Source organism: Crassostrea angulata, chromosome 5 (assembly GCF_025612915.1).
Source record: "Crassostrea angulata isolate pt1a10 chromosome 5, ASM2561291v2, whole genome shotgun sequence".
In the NCBI taxonomy this organism is placed as follows: Eukaryota; Metazoa; Mollusca; class Bivalvia; order Ostreida; family Ostreidae; genus Magallana; species Magallana angulata.
The window spans coordinates 50,198,749-50,219,137 of record NC_069115.1 but is presented as its reverse complement, the minus strand read 5'-3'; the positions used below and the strand labels follow the sequence as shown (position 1 = coordinate 50,219,137).

General features: G+C 34.3%; 1 protein-coding gene across 1 annotated transcript; it reads left to right on the top strand.

Moving 5' to 3' along the window:
- Window positions 1-14,432: 14,432 nt before the first annotated feature.
- On the top strand, window positions 14,433-19,247 carry LOC128186121 (uncharacterized). The gene is made up of 2 exons (XM_052855853.1): window positions 14,433-14,710; window positions 17,008-19,247. The coding sequence occupies exons 1-2, from the start codon at window positions 14,497-14,499 to the stop codon at window positions 17,967-17,969; spliced, it is 1,176 nt and encodes a 391-aa protein (XP_052711813.1). The 5' UTR covers window positions 14,433-14,496; the 3' UTR covers window positions 17,970-19,247.
- Window positions 19,248-20,389: the final 1,142 nt, after the last annotated feature.

Here is a 20,389-nt window from a genome sequence, read left to right as displayed (position 1 = left end):
CATAGCAGGTTATATTTTTGTTGTTTATCGGGATGTATTACCACTTAAAAGGTACTTTCTCCCAAATTTTTAAAAAAGAAATCCGACCGAAATAAGACTTACCGTATTTAATACGAATATAGATTTGTGTCAGTTGGGATTAATAAGGATTCTAAAGGCATGGATATATTGTTTTATCAGAAAGTTTGACGGCTTCAAAGAGCGACTCAATTCGGAAGTAGAAATATAATTCCTTAGTTAACACATTTACTTGATATTATTCAGCATTGTTATCATAACCACTGGTAAAATGGGTGAACCAGTTCCAATCAATATGTAAAGGGTTTTAATATTATTATCTTTTAAAAACAAATTATTTTGATGAAAATTTGATAACAAAGAAAGTTCCACAATGCTGTACTAGTCTTATTTAATAAACAGTTTAGAAATAATCTCCAACAATCTGTTTGTAAAATATTATGATTAAACTAATTATAAAGTAGTAAGAGAACGAAAACTGCGATTTTTTTTTGTGGCAGAAGACGGCTTTCGTTAAGTTGATGTGAAACTGGAAAGAAAGCTGGTATTAACACGGTGAACTTGATACAATGTATATGCATAGAATAAAAGGGTGGCGATTTTGTGATTTGAAAGAAAAGACAGACGTCATCTGATCGAGTGAATTTGCTCATTTGATAGATTGCGATTGATGATTTTCATAAACGCATCGTAACGATAAAATGGCGAATCCTCGTAACGATAGAATGTCGAATCGTGAATTTGATCTTAAATGACTCGAAATTCAAGATGATTTTATGATCATGATACAATGATATACAAATTATCATGATGACATGAAATACCGTAATAAAAAAACTGTCTTAGAAAAATAAATACATTTTTCAAGGATCCTGACACTTATTCTGAAACTAGTACGCTTAGATGCAAATTGGTGTATAAATTAACACATTTTGATTTTTGTCCGTTTTGTTTACGCAATGGAGAGAATAACCCAGATAATGCACGGGTTCGTGTTATTCATTCACGTGGGCCGCTGATGGTCGTGGCAAAACAAAGCTGAATCGAAATCTTCTTGTAGACTGTTACCATAAAACAGGCTTGTTATTAAAAACTTCAAGGTTATTTCTTTTTGTATAAGGAATTATTCTTTGATTTTTATGTGGTGATCACCATAATCACGGCGAGCTCAAATCAATAAAGTCCGAAGTGCTTTATGATGCATTATTATAAACATGTTCAAGTCCCAATGATTACCTTATAATACCCAAAGAATGATTTTCAATTACTTATACATGTATTTATACCAGACAACATTGAGATGTGACTATCTAAAAAGGCCCGCTTAAATAATTGACAAAAAGATGAAAAGAATTTTGCTTTGACCTTGACTTATAACTCAAAAATTTTCTAGCTAGCATATAGCTTCTAATTCAATCTCATGACCCTTACATACAGGTATTTTGTTCAATCTGGACAATATTAAGCAAATGGTGAAAAGCATACAAGTCACAACGTATTATAAAGAGATCCGCTTTAACATTCACATTGACTTCGTTAAAGGTCATTGCAAAGCTCTGTTTTAGTAAAGTAGTAGCCATATAGGGCTAAGTAGAATGTATACACATGCTCTTAAAAATGATTTTTGTGTGATGCAATATGATCATGACACTTGACCTACAAACATCATTCAAGGTCATTGTATACCCTTTGATCAAAGGCACGTATGAGCCAGATTGGAGAATACCTGCTTCGGACAATTATCTGTCATATAATTCTGCTATGACCTTCACATGTGACCTTGAAATTTGGTTCAAGGTCACTACCTACCCTTTCTTTAAAAGCCCCGTTTATATGAAATATGACCAAAATAGGGCTAATTGGAAAGTATATATGTTCTGAAAAAAATATTTTGCATAGTCCGATATAACCTTGACTCTCGACACAAAAACGTTATTCAAAATTTCTGTGCACACCCTTCGACCATAGACACTCTGAGAGTGAAGGATGAGCCAGATTGGTTCAAGGGGAGAAACAAGAATTTAATATATAATTCTGCTGTGACCTTAACCTTTGACCTAGAAACATGGTTCAGGATTACAGCGAGCATTTCTCTCAAAGACACCTTGTGGGTGTCTTTGAAGTACATGTATGAGCCAAATTTGGCTAAGGTGGAAAGAAGATATGCTATGGATATGCAATCTCGGACGGACAGACGGACGGACGGACGTATAGACTTTTTATACCATACAGATGGGTATAGTCCACTAATGCATTTTCCATAGGCGGTAATGTTAATGTTATGGTTCATAGCTACGGCCTTAATTTTCGTTCAGCAACGAGGGACCTCTTGAATGAAAGCTCATCAAATTGTCTCTTTCCTGTTAAAACTTCGTGGTTTGAAGTCTCCTGGAAATAAGCAGATGTACATGTGTTAAAAATCTGGATATGCAATCTCGGACGGACAGACGGACGGACGGACGTATAGACTTTTTATACCATACAGATGGGTATAGTCCACTAATGCATTTTCCATAGGCGGTAATGTTAATGTTATGGTTCATAGCTCCGGCCCTAATTTTCGTTCAGCAACGAGGGACCTCTTGAATGAAAGCTCATCAAATTGTCTCTTTCCTGTTAAAACTTCGTGGTTTGAAGTCTCCTGGAAATAAGCAGATGTACATGTGTTAAAAATCTCATTCAAAGTTAGGAACCTCTTGCTTAAACAGGTATATGGGGACACAATTCTGTCATCACTTGTAAAAAAAATTATCGTCATATCCATGTCGACCTGTCACTTATCCAAGTTTAAAAAATGTAAATTGTACATGATAAATTTTTGCCACTCAGTTATCATAAGTTTTTCCTGCAAAGTCGATAAGATTACAAGGCAACATGAAGATCTGATCATATTATTTTCTTGATAATTTCGTCAAAACTAGAGCAGAGCTCGTGGCAAAGCCACGAGTAGGTCTTCCGTTGTTGCTGCGAGTTGAAAATATATGTGATATGGTGTCAAACGATTATAATTACTAAACTTTCAGTTCTGCTTTTGTTATAAAAACGTGTTGTGATTGAAAGCCTGCATATAAAACGTGTTTTGAAAAAGAAAATAAGAAAATGTTTTAGGAAAACTATTTGTCGCACACAGTTTATGTAATCGTAACAAACACTATTTAAAAAATTAGATATTTAATGGCGAGTTAAATTTTCAGAGGGTAGCAAGCATTGTAATAAACAGTATGTACTCATGTGTCATGTCAGGAATTGTGGGGTTTTTTTTTTTTAAACCGAACCCGTTTACAAAACACGTAACCTTTTCTCTAAGATAACTTCTTTATTTAAATATTTGTAAATTTTTGAAGACAATGTGCAATTTAGAATTGTTGCGTGCTGACAAAATTTACAGACCCTGAAACGTACTACTATACAACAACAAAAAAGCGTGCGACTTACGTGCGAAAAACGTTTCGTAATAACCGTTTAGCGTTTCGTGTGAATCGTGAAGCGTTTCGTGTAAACCGTTTAGCGTTTCGGACAAAGCGTGCAGAATTTCGGACAATGCGTTTAAATCATTTCGAGCAAAGCGTGCGAGAACCATGTGAAACGTTTATCAGATTTCATTCGGAACTCTCTGACAATTTGTTTCAAAATGGAGCCCGTGTTTTACATTACATGTACTTTAAACTGTTTGTGATTGGCAAAACTCTCTTGTAGGTATTTTCATGAAAAAAAAATCTAGAAGAAATGATATACTTATCTTTTAACAAAATTGAATTTATTTTTAACAAACAAAAGAAAGGTATATGTATTAAAAGACGACTAGTTACAGAGTACATGTATATATAACGTTTTTATACGATGTTTCAGTACTGGTACAGTTTTACCGGTAACGAATATTTGCCAGTATCGAAAAATTTTTAGAAAAATTATTGGTGGAAGACAAAGTTGAGGTTTTAAAAAATTCTAGCTAGGTGATTATAACACAGAAATAAATATTATATCAGTACGTGAAGTTGTTTGCCATTTGCACGATTATTTACCGAATTGTTTACAAATTAAAAATGTGCCCCAGATATGAGCTACCGGATGTTCAAAGCAGAAAAAAACGAAAGTGTGAAAACAATTAAGCCTAACTATGAAAATAAGATTGTTATTGATCCATATTTAGTGAATAATTAGTAAATATAATTCATTTAAAAAGATAATACATCATATCAAATAATAATGGAGCTTTGAATGAAATTACGACTTCAAATAGAACCACGTGTAGTTTTCCTAGTTACGGTTCATTGCGACAGCAGTATTATTTGGCTGCAAAAATTGATAGATATACGGGAAAAACAAAGGAAAATGACAACTACTTATCATCAATTACTATTATAAAGTGTTTTTATGAAAATTCAATATTATAAAGTAACGGAAATGAAAACTGTTCAAGTCCAGTTTCAATTTGACCGGAAAACGGTATGATAAAAATAACGATCATATAATTTGTTTAAATGACATATTCCCACAATCGTTTTTCCTTGTTCATTTATAAGTCCATTAACATGTACCTCTAGAATATTTTTGAAATTAATTCGCCTCAAAATATTCGGTCAGAAGTGATAAAGGGCGCTTAATTCGATACTGGGAAACGAATTCGAAACTAGGAAACTGGAGGGGGTGTTGAAATTACTGTCTCCGTAATTAATCCTTTATATTTTCGGAAGTTTGATACAGTTTAGAAGGACAAAGAAACGCGATTTAAACAAAAAATAAAAACATTTGGAATTTTGATAATAATAGTTGCATGCACGAGAAACCGCATACTGATTCGTTACCGGTAAAATGACTGTACAATATTAGAATTCGCTATACATAAAAAATATTAAATACAGTTAGCAAAACATGATTTCTGTTGGAACAAGCCTTAATCAACTTTAACTTACACGAGCATGTTTTGATAAGCATGTATCTTTTTTAAATTTATTTACATCGATAACTCTTATTGAGACCACTCGCGGCACACATAACCTCGGACATCGGGTGAGACCTGCACCTGGCTGAACCTGTCAATCAAACTCTGTGTATTTGTTTTCATTGGATGGTCAAGCATCTCTTTTTTTGTCAATAGCCAATGGAAAAATTAATGACTTCAAGGTAATTGGAATCAGTATTTGATGAAGCACACAATTTAAATGATAGAAAATTTATTAATTATTTGAACAAAATTAAATGTAAACATAGAAAGAAAACATACTGATCATTTCTATGAATTGCGGGAAGTAAGTTCTTTGGAATCCCGATTATAGATATATTTTAATTACTTAAACCACTGTTAACGGAAAACAAGACGTAATTAACGCACAGGGATTTGCCTACAATGTACACAGTCATGCAATAAATTATTAAGGGAATCTTTACGAATGGAACTTAATTCAAATAGATTATGATAATCTATATACGCTGTACGCCGTTATACATGTAAGGAGCGCCGGTAATATATACGAAGATTGAGTCAAAAATTTAAATCATTTTTATTTCTTGTTCTTTTCAATACAATGTTAAATTACTTTGAAAAAAATCCGAAATAGTAATTACAACTTTCTTTTTTGTTTAATCATTTGAATTTTTTCTGAGGTACATGGATATGTACAGAACATATTTATTTACGCGAATGATACGACATAGGAAAAAAATTATCGGATGTTTGTATAACATTGTTTTCTAACGAATGTGACTAATTTAATTTTAAATATTTTTCAACATTATCAATGTAAATAATATCAGATTTATTTCCTGTTTGTATTTTTACATCGTATTCTCTGAAACCAATAAAAATACTAATGTTAGAAGAAAAAATCAAATCCCGCCGAATACTGAAAAACCGATTTCAGTTTGTAATCATACGGATTTTTATTTTTGGTATTGACTATTGAGTTACGGTAACATTTTTTCTGGATGATTTTTTTATTTGTATTTTATGTAGTAAAAGCACCATTCCAACTGTTACTCAATTACATAACAATTGATGACCCGGGGCTATATATGTTCTGAGCTGTGTGCGCTGAAGCGACACAAGATTCTCGGTCGCACGTGGCGATTGAATTAACACAGACTGACCGAATAAACAAACGGTTGGGAAAGTGAAACAAAATGTTACACATAAGAAGAAGCCACCAAAAATGATTTTCGACAGATCCTGATATCGTTTCGCCCCCCCCCCCCAAAAAAAATACAGCGCGAGCTCCTGTCAGCGGGGCGGGAGGAGGGGGGCGGGGGGCAGCAATGAGTTCGCTTCCATAATGAAGCGAACATGTAGAAAAACTACAGAAGTGATTAATATGTGACCGACAGAATCTAATCTAAAGTTGTTTAAAACTCATGTGAATATTCTTTTAAATAATCATCGAATGCCTCAACTCAGGACATTCTTTTATCGTGCTAGCACCTACCGCAAACATGTAACATGGAACTTTGATTATAATTTGATTTGATTTTTAAACTACCTTGTACGCTATCGTATACACCAATGCTTAATCAACTGTACAAGTAAAATAAATTTATCTTTTCATCTTAAACCAAAATAATAGTTGAAAACATAATAAAATATAGTTGTGTCCGTGCAAAATGCCAAAATATGAAACATGAACGCGTGATAAGGTACAAGATCACGAACCGACCGCGGATCACTTGTCCAATCGTGCCGGATCTCCTCAGCCATGGGCGATGGATGATCATCATTTAAATGTTTAATATTTAGGGGGGGTTGTTGTTGTTGATTTAAAACATTATTTGTACAGTTTATAAAATATTTTATATAAACAAACCAACCATTAATTTATGTCTGACGATGTTTCCGATTTGGGTTAATATCGTTCATTAATATTCATTTACACTCAAATTTAATTAAATAAATACAAAATGGACAAACTTTTATAACATAAAATTAAAACAGTTCTTGTATTTACGACTATATTAACTCAAACACGTTCATATGCATGGAAGTGTGCGTCTCGGTGTGCGAATCTTGTGTATAAATAACCGCTATGTAGTGCAGCCGTGGCTGAGATCCTCGGCCGTGGGCGAACGATAGATTACGTAAAGGTACAACGCACAGACCCACACAGCTCAGAACCCAGTAAGCCTTGAAAATTGCAGTATAATGACCTTACTCTATCAAATAGAAGTTATTTATTTTAAACTTAAAACCCACAATTTATCTATATCTATTATTGCTTTAGATTGAGAATGACATTGCTTTTATTAATTAACTGAACGATTTCTTAATTGACACCCAATCGTTTAATCCATAAAAAAACATGTGTAATCAAAACAAAAACAATTCTTGGGTTTGCGGATAAATAAAATCATATATGAGAGACGCAACTCTCGTGTATTAGATAACCCCTGACCGCTAGGTAGTCCAGCCGCGAGCATGGTGACCGATTTTCTCGGCCGCGGGCGAGGGAGAGCTTACGTAATGGTACACACCAGCTCTGATTCAAGGTAGATTTTAAATGTATGGAGTTAATAACTAAAATGTAATGCATAGATTTTTTTTAATTCCATATTTTGTGGTTTACTAGAAAAGAAAAACAATGATTTGTTTTCCAAATCCCGTTTTTAAGGGTTGAGCATTATAAGAACTTAACAACAATGACTTAAACTCCTAAAAAAAGCACGTATAATCTAAAAAAACAATTCTTATGAATTAATGCCGTTTGTATAAACCAGCATACTTTCTGCGGTGACTTTATGCCAGTTGTACGCGCAAAGACTTTCGTTAACTTGTCAAATGAAAACAGGTACATGTTAACATGTAAAGCTTTTTACACTCATACTACACAAATCACATACAAAATAACATTGTAGCGACCTTTATGAGATCCCAACAAACAACTTTTCCAGCAACAGCCATATCAAAATCCTAACCGTTTTTGAGTTATTAAGCAAACTTTTTTAGGGGCCATTGGCCCTTAATTTAAGGGGCCAGCCCTTTTTTATTGGTGTCAAATGAAAGCCCTTGATATTTTGCACAACTTTTATTCTACATGTCTTAACAAAATATTTTTCGTTTAAAAGATATAAAGGAAAATATGTCTAAATTTTCGCACTTTTTTGAATCCTGTTTTTTGACCCCCTACCTTTTCCTAAATAAAAAACGTAATCTAAAAACAAAAACAGATGTGCACAACTACAATGTCTCTGTTATTCAAATTCGTTGGATTCCCATTCCCTGCTATCATAGTCTCGGAGCCTTTGTCTGGAAACAAAAGGCCCTAAAAAAATTTAAAAGGGGAATAACTCTTTAACGGAAAGGGAATTCTAAATTTTATGAATTGCTTAAGATAGTGTTTTGTAAAGTACATTAGCCCTGAAAATTTGAGCAAAAACCGTTCAGAAATAAGCAAGATATGAAGCATCAAAGTTCGCGTCTAGGAAGAAAAAAAAAAAAAAGAAAAATAATCTTTCCCGCACAATAATAGAAAGGTCTTCCGTTGGAAACGGAAGACCTTAATAATATGCAAGTCAAATTACCAAATGGCTATGTCCGATTTTATATGTCAGTTATTAATTTTACTTGTTGAACACTTACGTGGACTCGTAACATCGTTACGTTGTCTTGCAGGTACTAATGCTAGAAAGTAGGACAGATGACAGGAAGTGGCAAAACACGTTTTATTAACAAAATATTTAAAAGTTTCTTAGTATGATGGCTATCATCTGACAAGTGAACATAAAGATTTGACAAGTTGAGATAAAGATCTGATCCTTCGACTCGTTTATTTTTATAGAAATACACAATTCAAAATTGTTATCTGACAAGTGGTAGCAGAACTTTGCATCCGGTCTGAAATGTCACACTTTTACTGCCTTAAACATGGCATGTGACAGCCTGATATGTTTCTATGTCCGAATGGTGGGATTTGTATTCGGCAACATTGCCGACGCTTCGCCTACTTATCTCGACAATTCACAAAAATTTACGCATAAACCGCGTTCCGTATAAGTTCCCTTTATTCTTGAAATGAGTAGTTGCCCTTTGAAGTTACGTCACTTTTTTGTGTCTTGCGCAGAAAAAATGGCAGCGTCGAGATATGCTCAAACCTCTGCAGACAAAAGAGAGAAAACGTTAAAATTTAAATAGCACCAAAACATTAAGCGCGAGTAAGGGTGCAGCGAAGATTTTCAAAGAGTATTTGAAAGGTGATAATGAGCTTTACTTGGTAAAACTAGACGTGATATAAGGCCACTTTTTAAGGTAAGAACCTTGGCTTTGTCCAAACCCAGTTCATTATGTATTTCATTATATATAAAAATAGAAATTCCACGAGAAACATGTTGCTGTTGTCATGACAACCTACAGTCACGTGACACAATGAAACAGATGATGGAATCGTTCTGACTGAGGTAAAACAATTTTTTATATAAATTGCGCATCCAGCTGAGCAGTAATAACAAAAAGAAAATGACCCACCTTTCTTTTTTAAAAATTCAACTATTTTTGATTTATGATTAGTAAGCAAGTTAAAAATCAGCTTGCACATTGACATATGAAAAAAAATTACTTGAAAAAAGTGAACAATAGACCCATAGATAGATCAAGGAAGAGAGTTTGACTAATAAATTCTTTAAAGGGACTAAGACGATTTGAGTTCAAAATTTATTATTTTTTTTCTGTTTTTAATGTTTAGAATGGTTGATATGGGTATTTTGAATGCCTTGTCAAAATTTGAAAGTCAAATATTGAGTAACAAGCAAGAAACTGAGTTTGAAATTCTTCTTTTTTTAAACAAAGCTCGAGTTTTCTTATTTTTTACATATGTGTCTTATTGCCATAATTTTGAATTGATGTTGGGTTTTTTTCTGTTGATAATATTAATTATTTAAGAACACATTGAATCAGTTAATTTTGTTTGCCATGAGTCAGTTTGTCAAAGAAATTGTAATACCTTACTTTACATTATTTGTAAACAAATAACAGACTCGAGCTTAGTTTACATAACAATAAATTCTTACATCTGTATCTCTCTTATAACTTTAAAAATTCTAACATTCAAATTTCTGTCAATCATTCAAATAGGATAAGAAAAAAATTTTATACATAAAAAATAAGAAAATAAATTTTAATCTTTGATCGTGTCTAGGTCCCTTTAAAACACCGATATGAGAATTATATTTACTACATGTACCAATGAAATAAAATAAAGATTTACAAAGATATCAACATTTTCAAAGAAGCTAGAGTTTTCTCCCTTATGCTTTTGCATACTCGATATATCATTAGTCTGATATATGACCTAACAGCAAAATTTCAAAATAATCCAAACCGGAAAAATAAGATTAAGTCTGAAAATACAAAATCCTCATGTTAATTTGGCCTAATAAGTATACTATACTGCAGTAAAGTTTGAAATCTCCTGGGTGCATAAATTATGTCATACATACTGCTCGTACATATTATACCGTACAGATCAGTGACAACAGGGATGCATTCAATATCATAGCTGCTTCGTAGGGCTACCTACGGCTGTTGAACTGTAAGCTAGCCTAACCGATACATAGATATTTGTAGCCTAAATTTTTAGTGCTAGACATTAACGTCAAGATGACTACCTTAGTTACCACTTTTTATCAAACATGGAATTTATCTTATTTAGGGATATTTTATTCATCATATAAGTTATTATGAATTTTAACATGTATATTTCCACTTAAAATTAACAATTTTGCCGATGTAATAACTCTTTAGTTGATTATTCAAACTTCAAATCAGAGAACTAAATCTAAATAATTTCAATAGACTAGATATTTACGACCTAGCAGCTAGACTAGCTGCTACGATCTTGAACGCAGCCTAGACGTGTTTTGGGGGTTTTAGAGATGTTCCTCTCACGATTGTAAAATTTCATAAATATATTTTTGCTAGAATTCTTAGTAGTACAAGATATGGGATCTTGAAGTGTTGTCGGTGTTAAGGGCAAGAGATTAATGCAATCTTTAAACACACATGTACAAATATTCCCTGACTTGACGGAATCGGTATTCTGCAAACACCAAGAATCCAGTCGTCATTGCCTAGAGCTAGTTGTCTGATGTAACTATTAACTTCTATTTCTCGTCAGTCTTTTACTCAGTAACCCCTGTTACAAGACATTTTGTCCAGGCCCTAAATTTATTACCATAATTTCAAATTTCACATCTTTTACGATCTAATGTTAATGGTGCAAATATTTTTAGAGCCCCCAAAAAAGGCTGTATCCGCAAATTGTGTTTTGTAGGGACTTCCTTTCTGTTTTTGACCGAAAAGAACTTCTACATATGTCCCATTATAAATTCAAACATTGGAGACGTAATGTATAAAGCTATTTCCTAAATATGTGTTTAAGACGCCAGGACAACACTTGTCTTAAATGTAAATGACATTTATGCATTTTTTGTAATCAAATGCCAATTGCGTGCAATTGATATCAATAATTGATGAAACTGTGTCCTGTATAAAAAAAGATTACACTCAACTTTGTCACAAAATATTTGAATGTTTTTCTTTATGTAGAATTATAAGTTGTACTGAATGAATACAAAAGTGTCACTAGACAATAAAAATAATTTAATATTAATGTAGCCCTATTGGGCTAAAATATAATTCTCGTTTGTTGAATGCATTACGTAATGAAATGATGATGAGTTCAAAAGATCTGGCATTTTGGTGTAAGTTTATGTAATGCTTTAACACATTTTATGTTCCTTTATTTGTATTTACCATCATTTCTAGACGAATAAAAAACTATTAAGTAAATGAAATAAGATGCATCGTAGACGGAAATACCACCACACCAAATGATGAGGTGAAAAGAATGTAGTTTATGTAATGTTTTAACACTTTTTATGTTCCTTTATTTGTATTTTATCATTATTATTTCCAGACAAATAAAACTATTTAGTAAATGAAATAAGGTGCATCTTAGACGGAATAACCACCAAACAAAATCCTACCACATATTAATATCACAAAAATGTTATCATTCTTTCTGCTATCGGAAATAAATGTAAGTTAATTCAACTTATTACAACTGAAATAGTATTATAAGCTACGAGATACTTTTGGTAGCTCCAGTTTAAGCATGAAGTCTGTATGGATTTATTCAATAAAAGAATGTGTGCTTTTTTAAAAACAAGTTCAAGTTTATTTACTCTTTTAACAACATTTAAAGATATGCTATATATATGTTACAATGCGGGGCAGATTTACAATGTACATATGCATTAGGTCAAAGGTACAGAAAATGAATATGATTTTAACTGGTAAATAGTGATTAAAAGTGCAAATATTTACATGTATTTTTATAGGGAAAACATCTAGGTACCTTCCATATTCAACATTTTATCTGAAAGATTGAATAAATAACGCCTGTGGATAAGCTAACAACATAATCATTATTGCTACCTCTGCTTAACAAGAATTGAAACGTTAACCCATCTCTGAATCAAAATATTAAAATATTGCACAGTAAAAACATTCAATACACTGTGTGAGTAAAAAAAAAGAAGACGTATTCAATCAATCAATGGGGTGTCGCTGTTAGTATTTTTAGAGGTAAAAAATATTGATACTTGTGATTTGTTATCGCCATTCTACATATACAGATTATGGAAAAAGTTTGTTCCTCCATATAACCGCAGTGGTGGACTATAACAGCTGGTACTATTAAAATGGATTTTTCAAACAGACTGTAGGATGGTTTGTAAAACATTTGGTAGATAATTAATTTTGGTTACACTTGTGTACAATAATACACGCCAAAAGAATTATAGCACATGCTTTTGAATTTGAAAGAGGTATCTATAATATTTACAACGATTTCCACATCATGTACATGTGTTAGAAATTGCACCACTGGAGAAATTCATTTATCCTTAACGTCCAAATTACGCAAATTTAGACGAAATGCATATTGAATGTAACTACGTTTTAAAAGTGCTACTTTTTTGTGATAAGATTGATTCGACTGTTCTTTAAAGACGTTCGCTCCATAAGTTTTGGGTAGCCATTTTGGGTCACATATAGTCTGAAAATTCTGAATCACACATTAATTCTAGTAGTATATTTATATTTTACAATGCCAAAAAAAATATTTTGAATAAAATTATTCTTAAAGGATTACATTTTTACAGAGTTTAGTAAGGAACTATATTTTGTTGCCGAAGGTTTTCAAGAAGGAAATTAACAATTTTATAACTCACTAGTTTTAGAGTACTGTTACTTTAGCTTCCTTATTTTCAGTGCAGAACAAAGTTCTAGATAGTTTGTGTATTACGATATTTTCGTGATTATATACAAATTAAAACACTATTTTGATATATTTTGGTCTATTTAGGTTATATTTCATAGAAATTAAGAAAAAAATAACTCCAATTTTGGCCTTAAATAAGCTGATTTCATGCTTTATCTCATATTTTTAAGATGTGACCCCTACTTGTTTTACTTTTAAATGAGACATTAAATGTATGTCTATTTTTATGCAAAGTTTTGGAAAGATGATATTAATAAAAAAAAAATTGATATGCATTATAATTTGATTACTCCAAAATTTTGAAGCTACCAGTAAAGCAAGAATTTTTAAAATTTGACCTACATTTTTACTATAATAGTACATGTAACTACATGTGTTCAATTTCATACTGTATTAAAATCATAATTAAATAATAGTTCAAACTAAAGATATTTGTTTGATTTCTTCAAATTATCAATTTCTACGTCAACTTTTAGCACAAATTTCAGGAAGATTATTATTTCTTTTTGGAGACCTATATTTAAAAAAAAATGGCATATGACATGGGTCACAAATAAAATAATTGAACATTACAGGTCCTCATGTTTATATCCAAGTGGTTTTCGGATGATTAATCGAGTACAATAGAATAATGTAATCTTGGAAAATAATAGCGCATATTAAAGCGCAGTCTCAGAATATGCGCATTTATCTCAGTTTACTTTCCATGCTCATTCCGGATTTATCCGGGTTGCGCATGCTGAGTTCCAAAATAGTTTTTTACTAAGTGCTTTTCTATATTACGTCATATCCTTCTTTTCAATCTTCACGTCATACAAACTGGTAGGTTAAAATTTTCTCTGTTGAATTATCATTATTTGCCTAACTATTTCTTAAAAATAACATTCAAAAGTTTTACATCTCTTTGTATACGCTAACTTTACACTATTATTCGTTGTTGGGATTTGCAGATGGCAGTTATTTTTATCGGATTGTAGTCTTTCACCAGACTTATTTTACTGTGACCTGTACACACGCCATATTCATTGGTACAACGTGGGCTATCGGGCCACGCTTCTTTTTGATTACGTGTCATTAGTTTATTTTTTTTTTTTTTTTTTTTTTTTTTTTCTAGTTGCTTAGTTAGACATTTTTTTTTTTTTTTTTTTTTTTTTTTTTCATTTTAAATAATTTAACAATTGTTTCTATATTTTTATGGTAATACCCAACGCTAATTATGCCGAAGACTAAGTCAAGGCCAGCAAGGCCAGCCCCCACGGAGCGGACGTCCAGGCGACCTCGACTCCACGCCGCGGCTAGGGATGAGCCCCAGTCAGTAGTGCAGGCGGCAACCCCACAGGCACGTTCAAGCCCAGTTGAACAGTCAGCGCCACAGGCGCCGACAACCAGCGTTTGCACAATACCGGTCACTGAGCCACCTGTGCCCACAGGTAATTTAACTCTTGTTCCTCTTGACTCCAACCACACCATCCTGCCCTTACCTGTAGGGTCTACTCAATTTTCGTTGGGATACTATGTTGACCCTAGCACTAGGGATAAGATCATATCTGGTAAATACATTAACTTGGGGACATTGCTCGTTAGGGACCCAAACCAATCTCATGTTTCCTCCACTCTTGCAATAGATGCAACCGGCCAATTAATTGCCCAACCTAAATCTCACCACAAAATTCAAAACATTGATCGTTGGACAGATGCATTCATTATCTTCATGAGCATTTACACAGCAGCACATCCTGAAAAAATACAACAGTTCTTAAAGTACATGCATGACATTAGGCTAGGAAGCCAGAGATCACAGGGCTGGCTCACATATGACGAACAGTACCGCCTTAGGGCTTCCATTAACCAAAACACAGATTGGGGTGTAGTTGATCCTGAGTTATGGATGATTTACATGACACCCACTGCACCCCAGACCCACACATACAACCAGACTCACACCTCAAACAAAAGGGTAAACAGCGACAAATGCTTTGACTACAACTTCAAAGGTGCATGCACCAGACCAAACTGCCAGTATGTACACAGATGCCTTAGGTGCAATAATGCACACTCCTCTAACACCTGCTCTTTGGCTACGCCTACACAAGCAACCAAAGTTAACAGGCCATTTCGCTTCAACACACCAAACCAAGGTCACCCCCCCTACCAATACAACAACAACCCCTCAGCCAAATTCCCTCGACACCCCAAACAATAATACCCTTTGGTCCCTGGGAAGCACCCCAATCCTTATTAAGTCCATTTCACAGTATTTACAACATTACCCAGATAGGCATGCCGCAAAAACTTTAGATACTGGTTTTAAGGAAGGATTTAAATTGTTGTATGCAGGACCTAGACTTCCTATTTTTTCTCACAACTTAGTATCAGCCAATCAATACCCAGATATTTTGCAAACAAAAATCTCTAAGGAGGTGGATGAGGGACGCATGGCTGGCCCCTTCCTACAACCACCAATGCCCAACATTCATGTCTCACCAATCGGTTTAGTTCCCAAAAGCGACGGCGGTTGGAGAATGATAACACATTTATCTTACCCACCGTCGTCCAGCATAAATACATACATAGACCCTAAAGATACAACAGTAACCTACACTTCCTTCGACACAGTCGTAAATACCATTAGCAAATTGGGAAGGGGGGCCTTGTTGGCAAAAGAGGATATAAAAAGTGCTTTTAGGCTAATACCCGTATACCCTGGGGACTTTGAACTGCTAGGACTTTTCTTTAGGGGTGCTTACTATTTCGATAAAATGTTGCCCTTTGGCTGCTCAATTTCGTGCAAAATTTTTGAAACATTTTCTACATTCATCGAATGGTTGGTCAGAAGGCAATCTGGTTTAGAAACCACCCACCATTACCTAGATGATTTTATTTTTGCCGGTCGGTCTGATACTAACCATTGTCGTATGCTAGTCGACACCTTTCATAGCCTATGTACAGATATGGGGATTCCACTTAATAAGGACAAAGCACAGGGGCCTACAACATCACTTGTGTTCTTGGGTCTGGTCATAGATACAATTCAAATGCAAATTCGCATACCACCACCAAAGATTCAAGAAATATTGTCAATTCTCACACATCATATTCAGAAAAGAACAATTACCATAAATTCACTGCAAAGCATTGTAGGTAAACTTAATTTCTTTGCCAGGGCTATACCAGGTAGTCGAGCATTCAACAGACGTTTTTATAATGCTATGATTGGTAAGGTTCAACCCTATCACCATGTTAACATTACCTCTGCAATGAAATTAGACATGCAAATGTGGCTCGACCTCCTGACCAATTTCAATGGGGTTGTATATTTCCTGGATTCCGAATGGAGTTCTCAAGAAACACTTAACCTTTTTACAGATAGCTGTGGGACAGCTTCATTAGGATGCGGTTCATATTTTCAAGGGCAGTGGGCCTATCTCCAGTGGCCATCGTCATGGGCAAACAAACCAATCATTCATGACATTACATTTTTAGAATTAGTCCCCATTGTTTTGGCATTCACCATTTGGGCTAAAGCACTCCGAAACAAAAAATAATCCTACATATAGACAACCTAGCTCTTGTACACATCATTAACAAACAATCATCCTCATCTGATAGAGTCATGTTTCTCATTAGGCCACTCATGCTTGTCACTATAAAAAACAACATTCAGTTCAAAGCCCAGCATATTCCTGGCAATCAAAATGGTATAGCAGATGCAATATCTCGTCAACAGTGGGGCAGATTCAGGGAACTGGCTCCAGCAGCAGACCAGCTACCCCAACCCATACCAACATCCTTCCACAACGTGCTCTTGAAGATGAAATGAACCGCCTTCTCATGTCATCACTAGCCAGTAACACTACCAAAGCTTACGCTGTGGGTCTGCAAGCTTTCGACCAGTTTAGATTAAATCAACAGTTGTCCATCCTTTGGCCACCACCTTCAAATCACATTTTAATGTTCATAGCTCACCTGTCCATACAAGGCTGCAAACAAACCACTGCTAGGGCCTATACATCTGCAATTGCATTTAAATGTAAAGTATTAGGGAATGGTGACCCTACAAAACATTTCCTTGTTGGTAAAGTGTTAGAAGGCATGAAAAGGCAAAATAACAACAGGGATGTGCGCATGCCCATAACCCTAGAGATTTTGAATCAAATCCTTCATAAGTTGCCTGTGGTATGCCAGGATACCTATGAAACTTCACTGTTTGCTGCTGCGTTTACCTTAGCATATTATGCATTATTAAGGGTGGGGGAATTGGCATTATCTAAGGGTAACTCACCCGATAGAATCATCCAGGTTCAGCATATTTCAATTCAACACTCTATTATCAATCTCCTTATTAAATACTCCAAGACGGATCAACTAGGCAAAGGAACCCACTTGCGCATCAATGCCACTGACACCCAATTTTGTCCGGTCAAAATTATGAACAAATATTTACAAGTTCGGCCAAATGTTACAGGCCCCCTGTTTTGCCACTACTCCGGCCAACCACTAACCCGCTATCAGTTCTCATCAGTACTGGCAAAAGCCCTACAAGTTTTGGGAATCAACAGCAAGTATTACAAATCTCATTCATTCAGGATAGGGGCAGCTACCATGCTGGCACAGCAGGGCCTATCAGAACAAGCCATACAAGCCTCTGGGCGATGGCATTCACAAGCCTATAGGTCTTACATTAGGTAATGCATATTCAGCATTCCCCTTCACTCAACTAACCACCGGCAGTTGGCGATTAATTATCATGTTCCCTCCCTTAGGATCTTCATTTTAATTCCCTATTTGTATCTGTCATTATTTTAACAAAATATTTGCATTCCTTAACCAATTTAATCCAAGTGGTTGCAGATCCAGTTAATGTGTGGATTTTGGGATCTTCCATTATCAAACATGCTACAATAGCAGCCTCACAAAGAATCGGAGGAACCAACCTATCCATTCCAAATGCCAACATATGGTGGCAGGGGTACAGTGGCATGAAACTTTTGGACCTTGTCCCTAAACTCAAGTACCTCAAAGGCCTCAAATTGCAAAGTCCTCCTCACATTATTGTCGTTCATTGCGGAGCCAATAATGTTGGCAAAACTCGTCTTGACCGGCTGTTGACCATGGTACATGACATTCTGTCTCAATGTAAAACATTATTCCCAAAAACCAAATTTGTGTGGTCCTCTACCCTCCCCAGGATAACATGGCGCTATTCAACAAACACAAAAGCCATGAACCAAACCCGAACCCGAGTTGACCGCCAAGCAATTAAAACCATGGTGAGCCTGGGAGGGGCCTACATCAAGCATCCTCAAATTAAAATCAGTCATACCCAACTTTTTCATAGTGACGGTACCCACCTATCCAAGTTGGGGAACGACCTTTTTCTCAACAATTAACAAGGGGCTATCGAACACATAATGGGGGTCAAAACCAAGTAAAACCATCCCATCCTCATTGGCATTGGTCGGCGGTATCTATTTGAGGTGGGGACGTGACGCCGTCACCAATATGTAGGACCTTTGGTGGCGGATGCATGTTCATGCATGTGGCGCTTTCGTCAAACCCCACCTCAAATGGAACAGTGTTTTCTAAACCGTGTATCATTTTTGTGGCGCAAATAGCGCTTTTCATCATTGCAACTTTGATTCATGCAAATTATTATGTTTAATTATACAATTGTGTATTAAATGGGATATTGACCCATTTAACCTTATTGCACTTTAATGCAGCTTTGATTGAACTTTGAACTCTGATTGAACTTTGAACTCTGATTGAACTTTGACCATATTGCATTTTGAGTGGCGTTGTGCATTTGTGACCTACCCAGTGCACAATTCAGCCCATTTTGGGGTCGCCACACTTGATTGTTTGTTGTTGGGGAGACGACCCTGCGGCCGCTCCCAAATTTTGTTCCTTATGTCACCGCGACCAAATAAGCCAATTACATTAAAATAAATCCCACCCAAATTTTTACTTTGTGTCTTATATCTGTGATAAACATATTTTACTTACGAAAAAAGAAATTTCACAATTTCACACATAAAAAACACCGCGACATGAGAAATTAATCTGTAAGTAACTAAATCATTTAAATGTATTGAATATACATATATGAATTGATTCGCTTCTGTTGTGTACAGGTGTCTGTTGGTTAAAAAAATATATCTTTATATATCGCAATGATAACTTTGGTAAATGCCAATACAAGTTTACTTAGTTTACAAAATATTATACATTTGTTTTCTGAAAACCAATTCAAACCATTGACAGTAAATCATTATGTCGAGACTTTGAATATCAGGAAGTGTTGAAAAATATGTCTTATGATTTCAGAGATAGTACTTTTGAGTCTCCAATTCCAATGCATGTCAATCATTTCAAAAAATAAGTAAACGGTTCATGACCCATATTCCAATAATTTAAGGTTATGATATTAATAACATTCTGCGTTCTACTTCAGGATAGCGATTTTATCAAGGATCAAAGGTTGCTCAATTAGAATCCTCACGTATTCTAGAATAGTGTTAATTAAGGTTTATAATTATGATATACAAACTTCATTTCGAATATAATTAGATAATTTATTCCAAAATAATTTGAGTTACTTAGGTTGAATTTCTAAAATGATGATAATACAAGGCATATTTCAAAATGAGATAGCATTACATTAATCAAAATACAACTATTTATCTTTCTTTGATTAACTTCATGTTTATATAAAGTAATTAACACAGAAGTATTGTATATTTCCTACCCAATTTCTATCCAACTCAATTTCAATTGAGACGAAAAACTTTGTATAAATATATAGGAACATATTCAAATTATAAAATTTTGATATTTGGATATTTTTTATATACTTAATAACAGTTTACGGCAAAAAATATCACATTTAAGATAATGTGATTATCAAGGTTAATTTGTTGACCGCCCAGCCTAATTAAACGATGATTTTTTAAAAATACCAAATGTTGATTAATGTATTTAATGTATTGCTTTATATACCTATCTTTTTTGACAGTTCTTATCTTAATTTTGCACTAGTTAAAAAGTAAAAGTCGTATATCACATACCTGTGAATATCAAATGAAATGATGTATTGATAGTGTATTTGT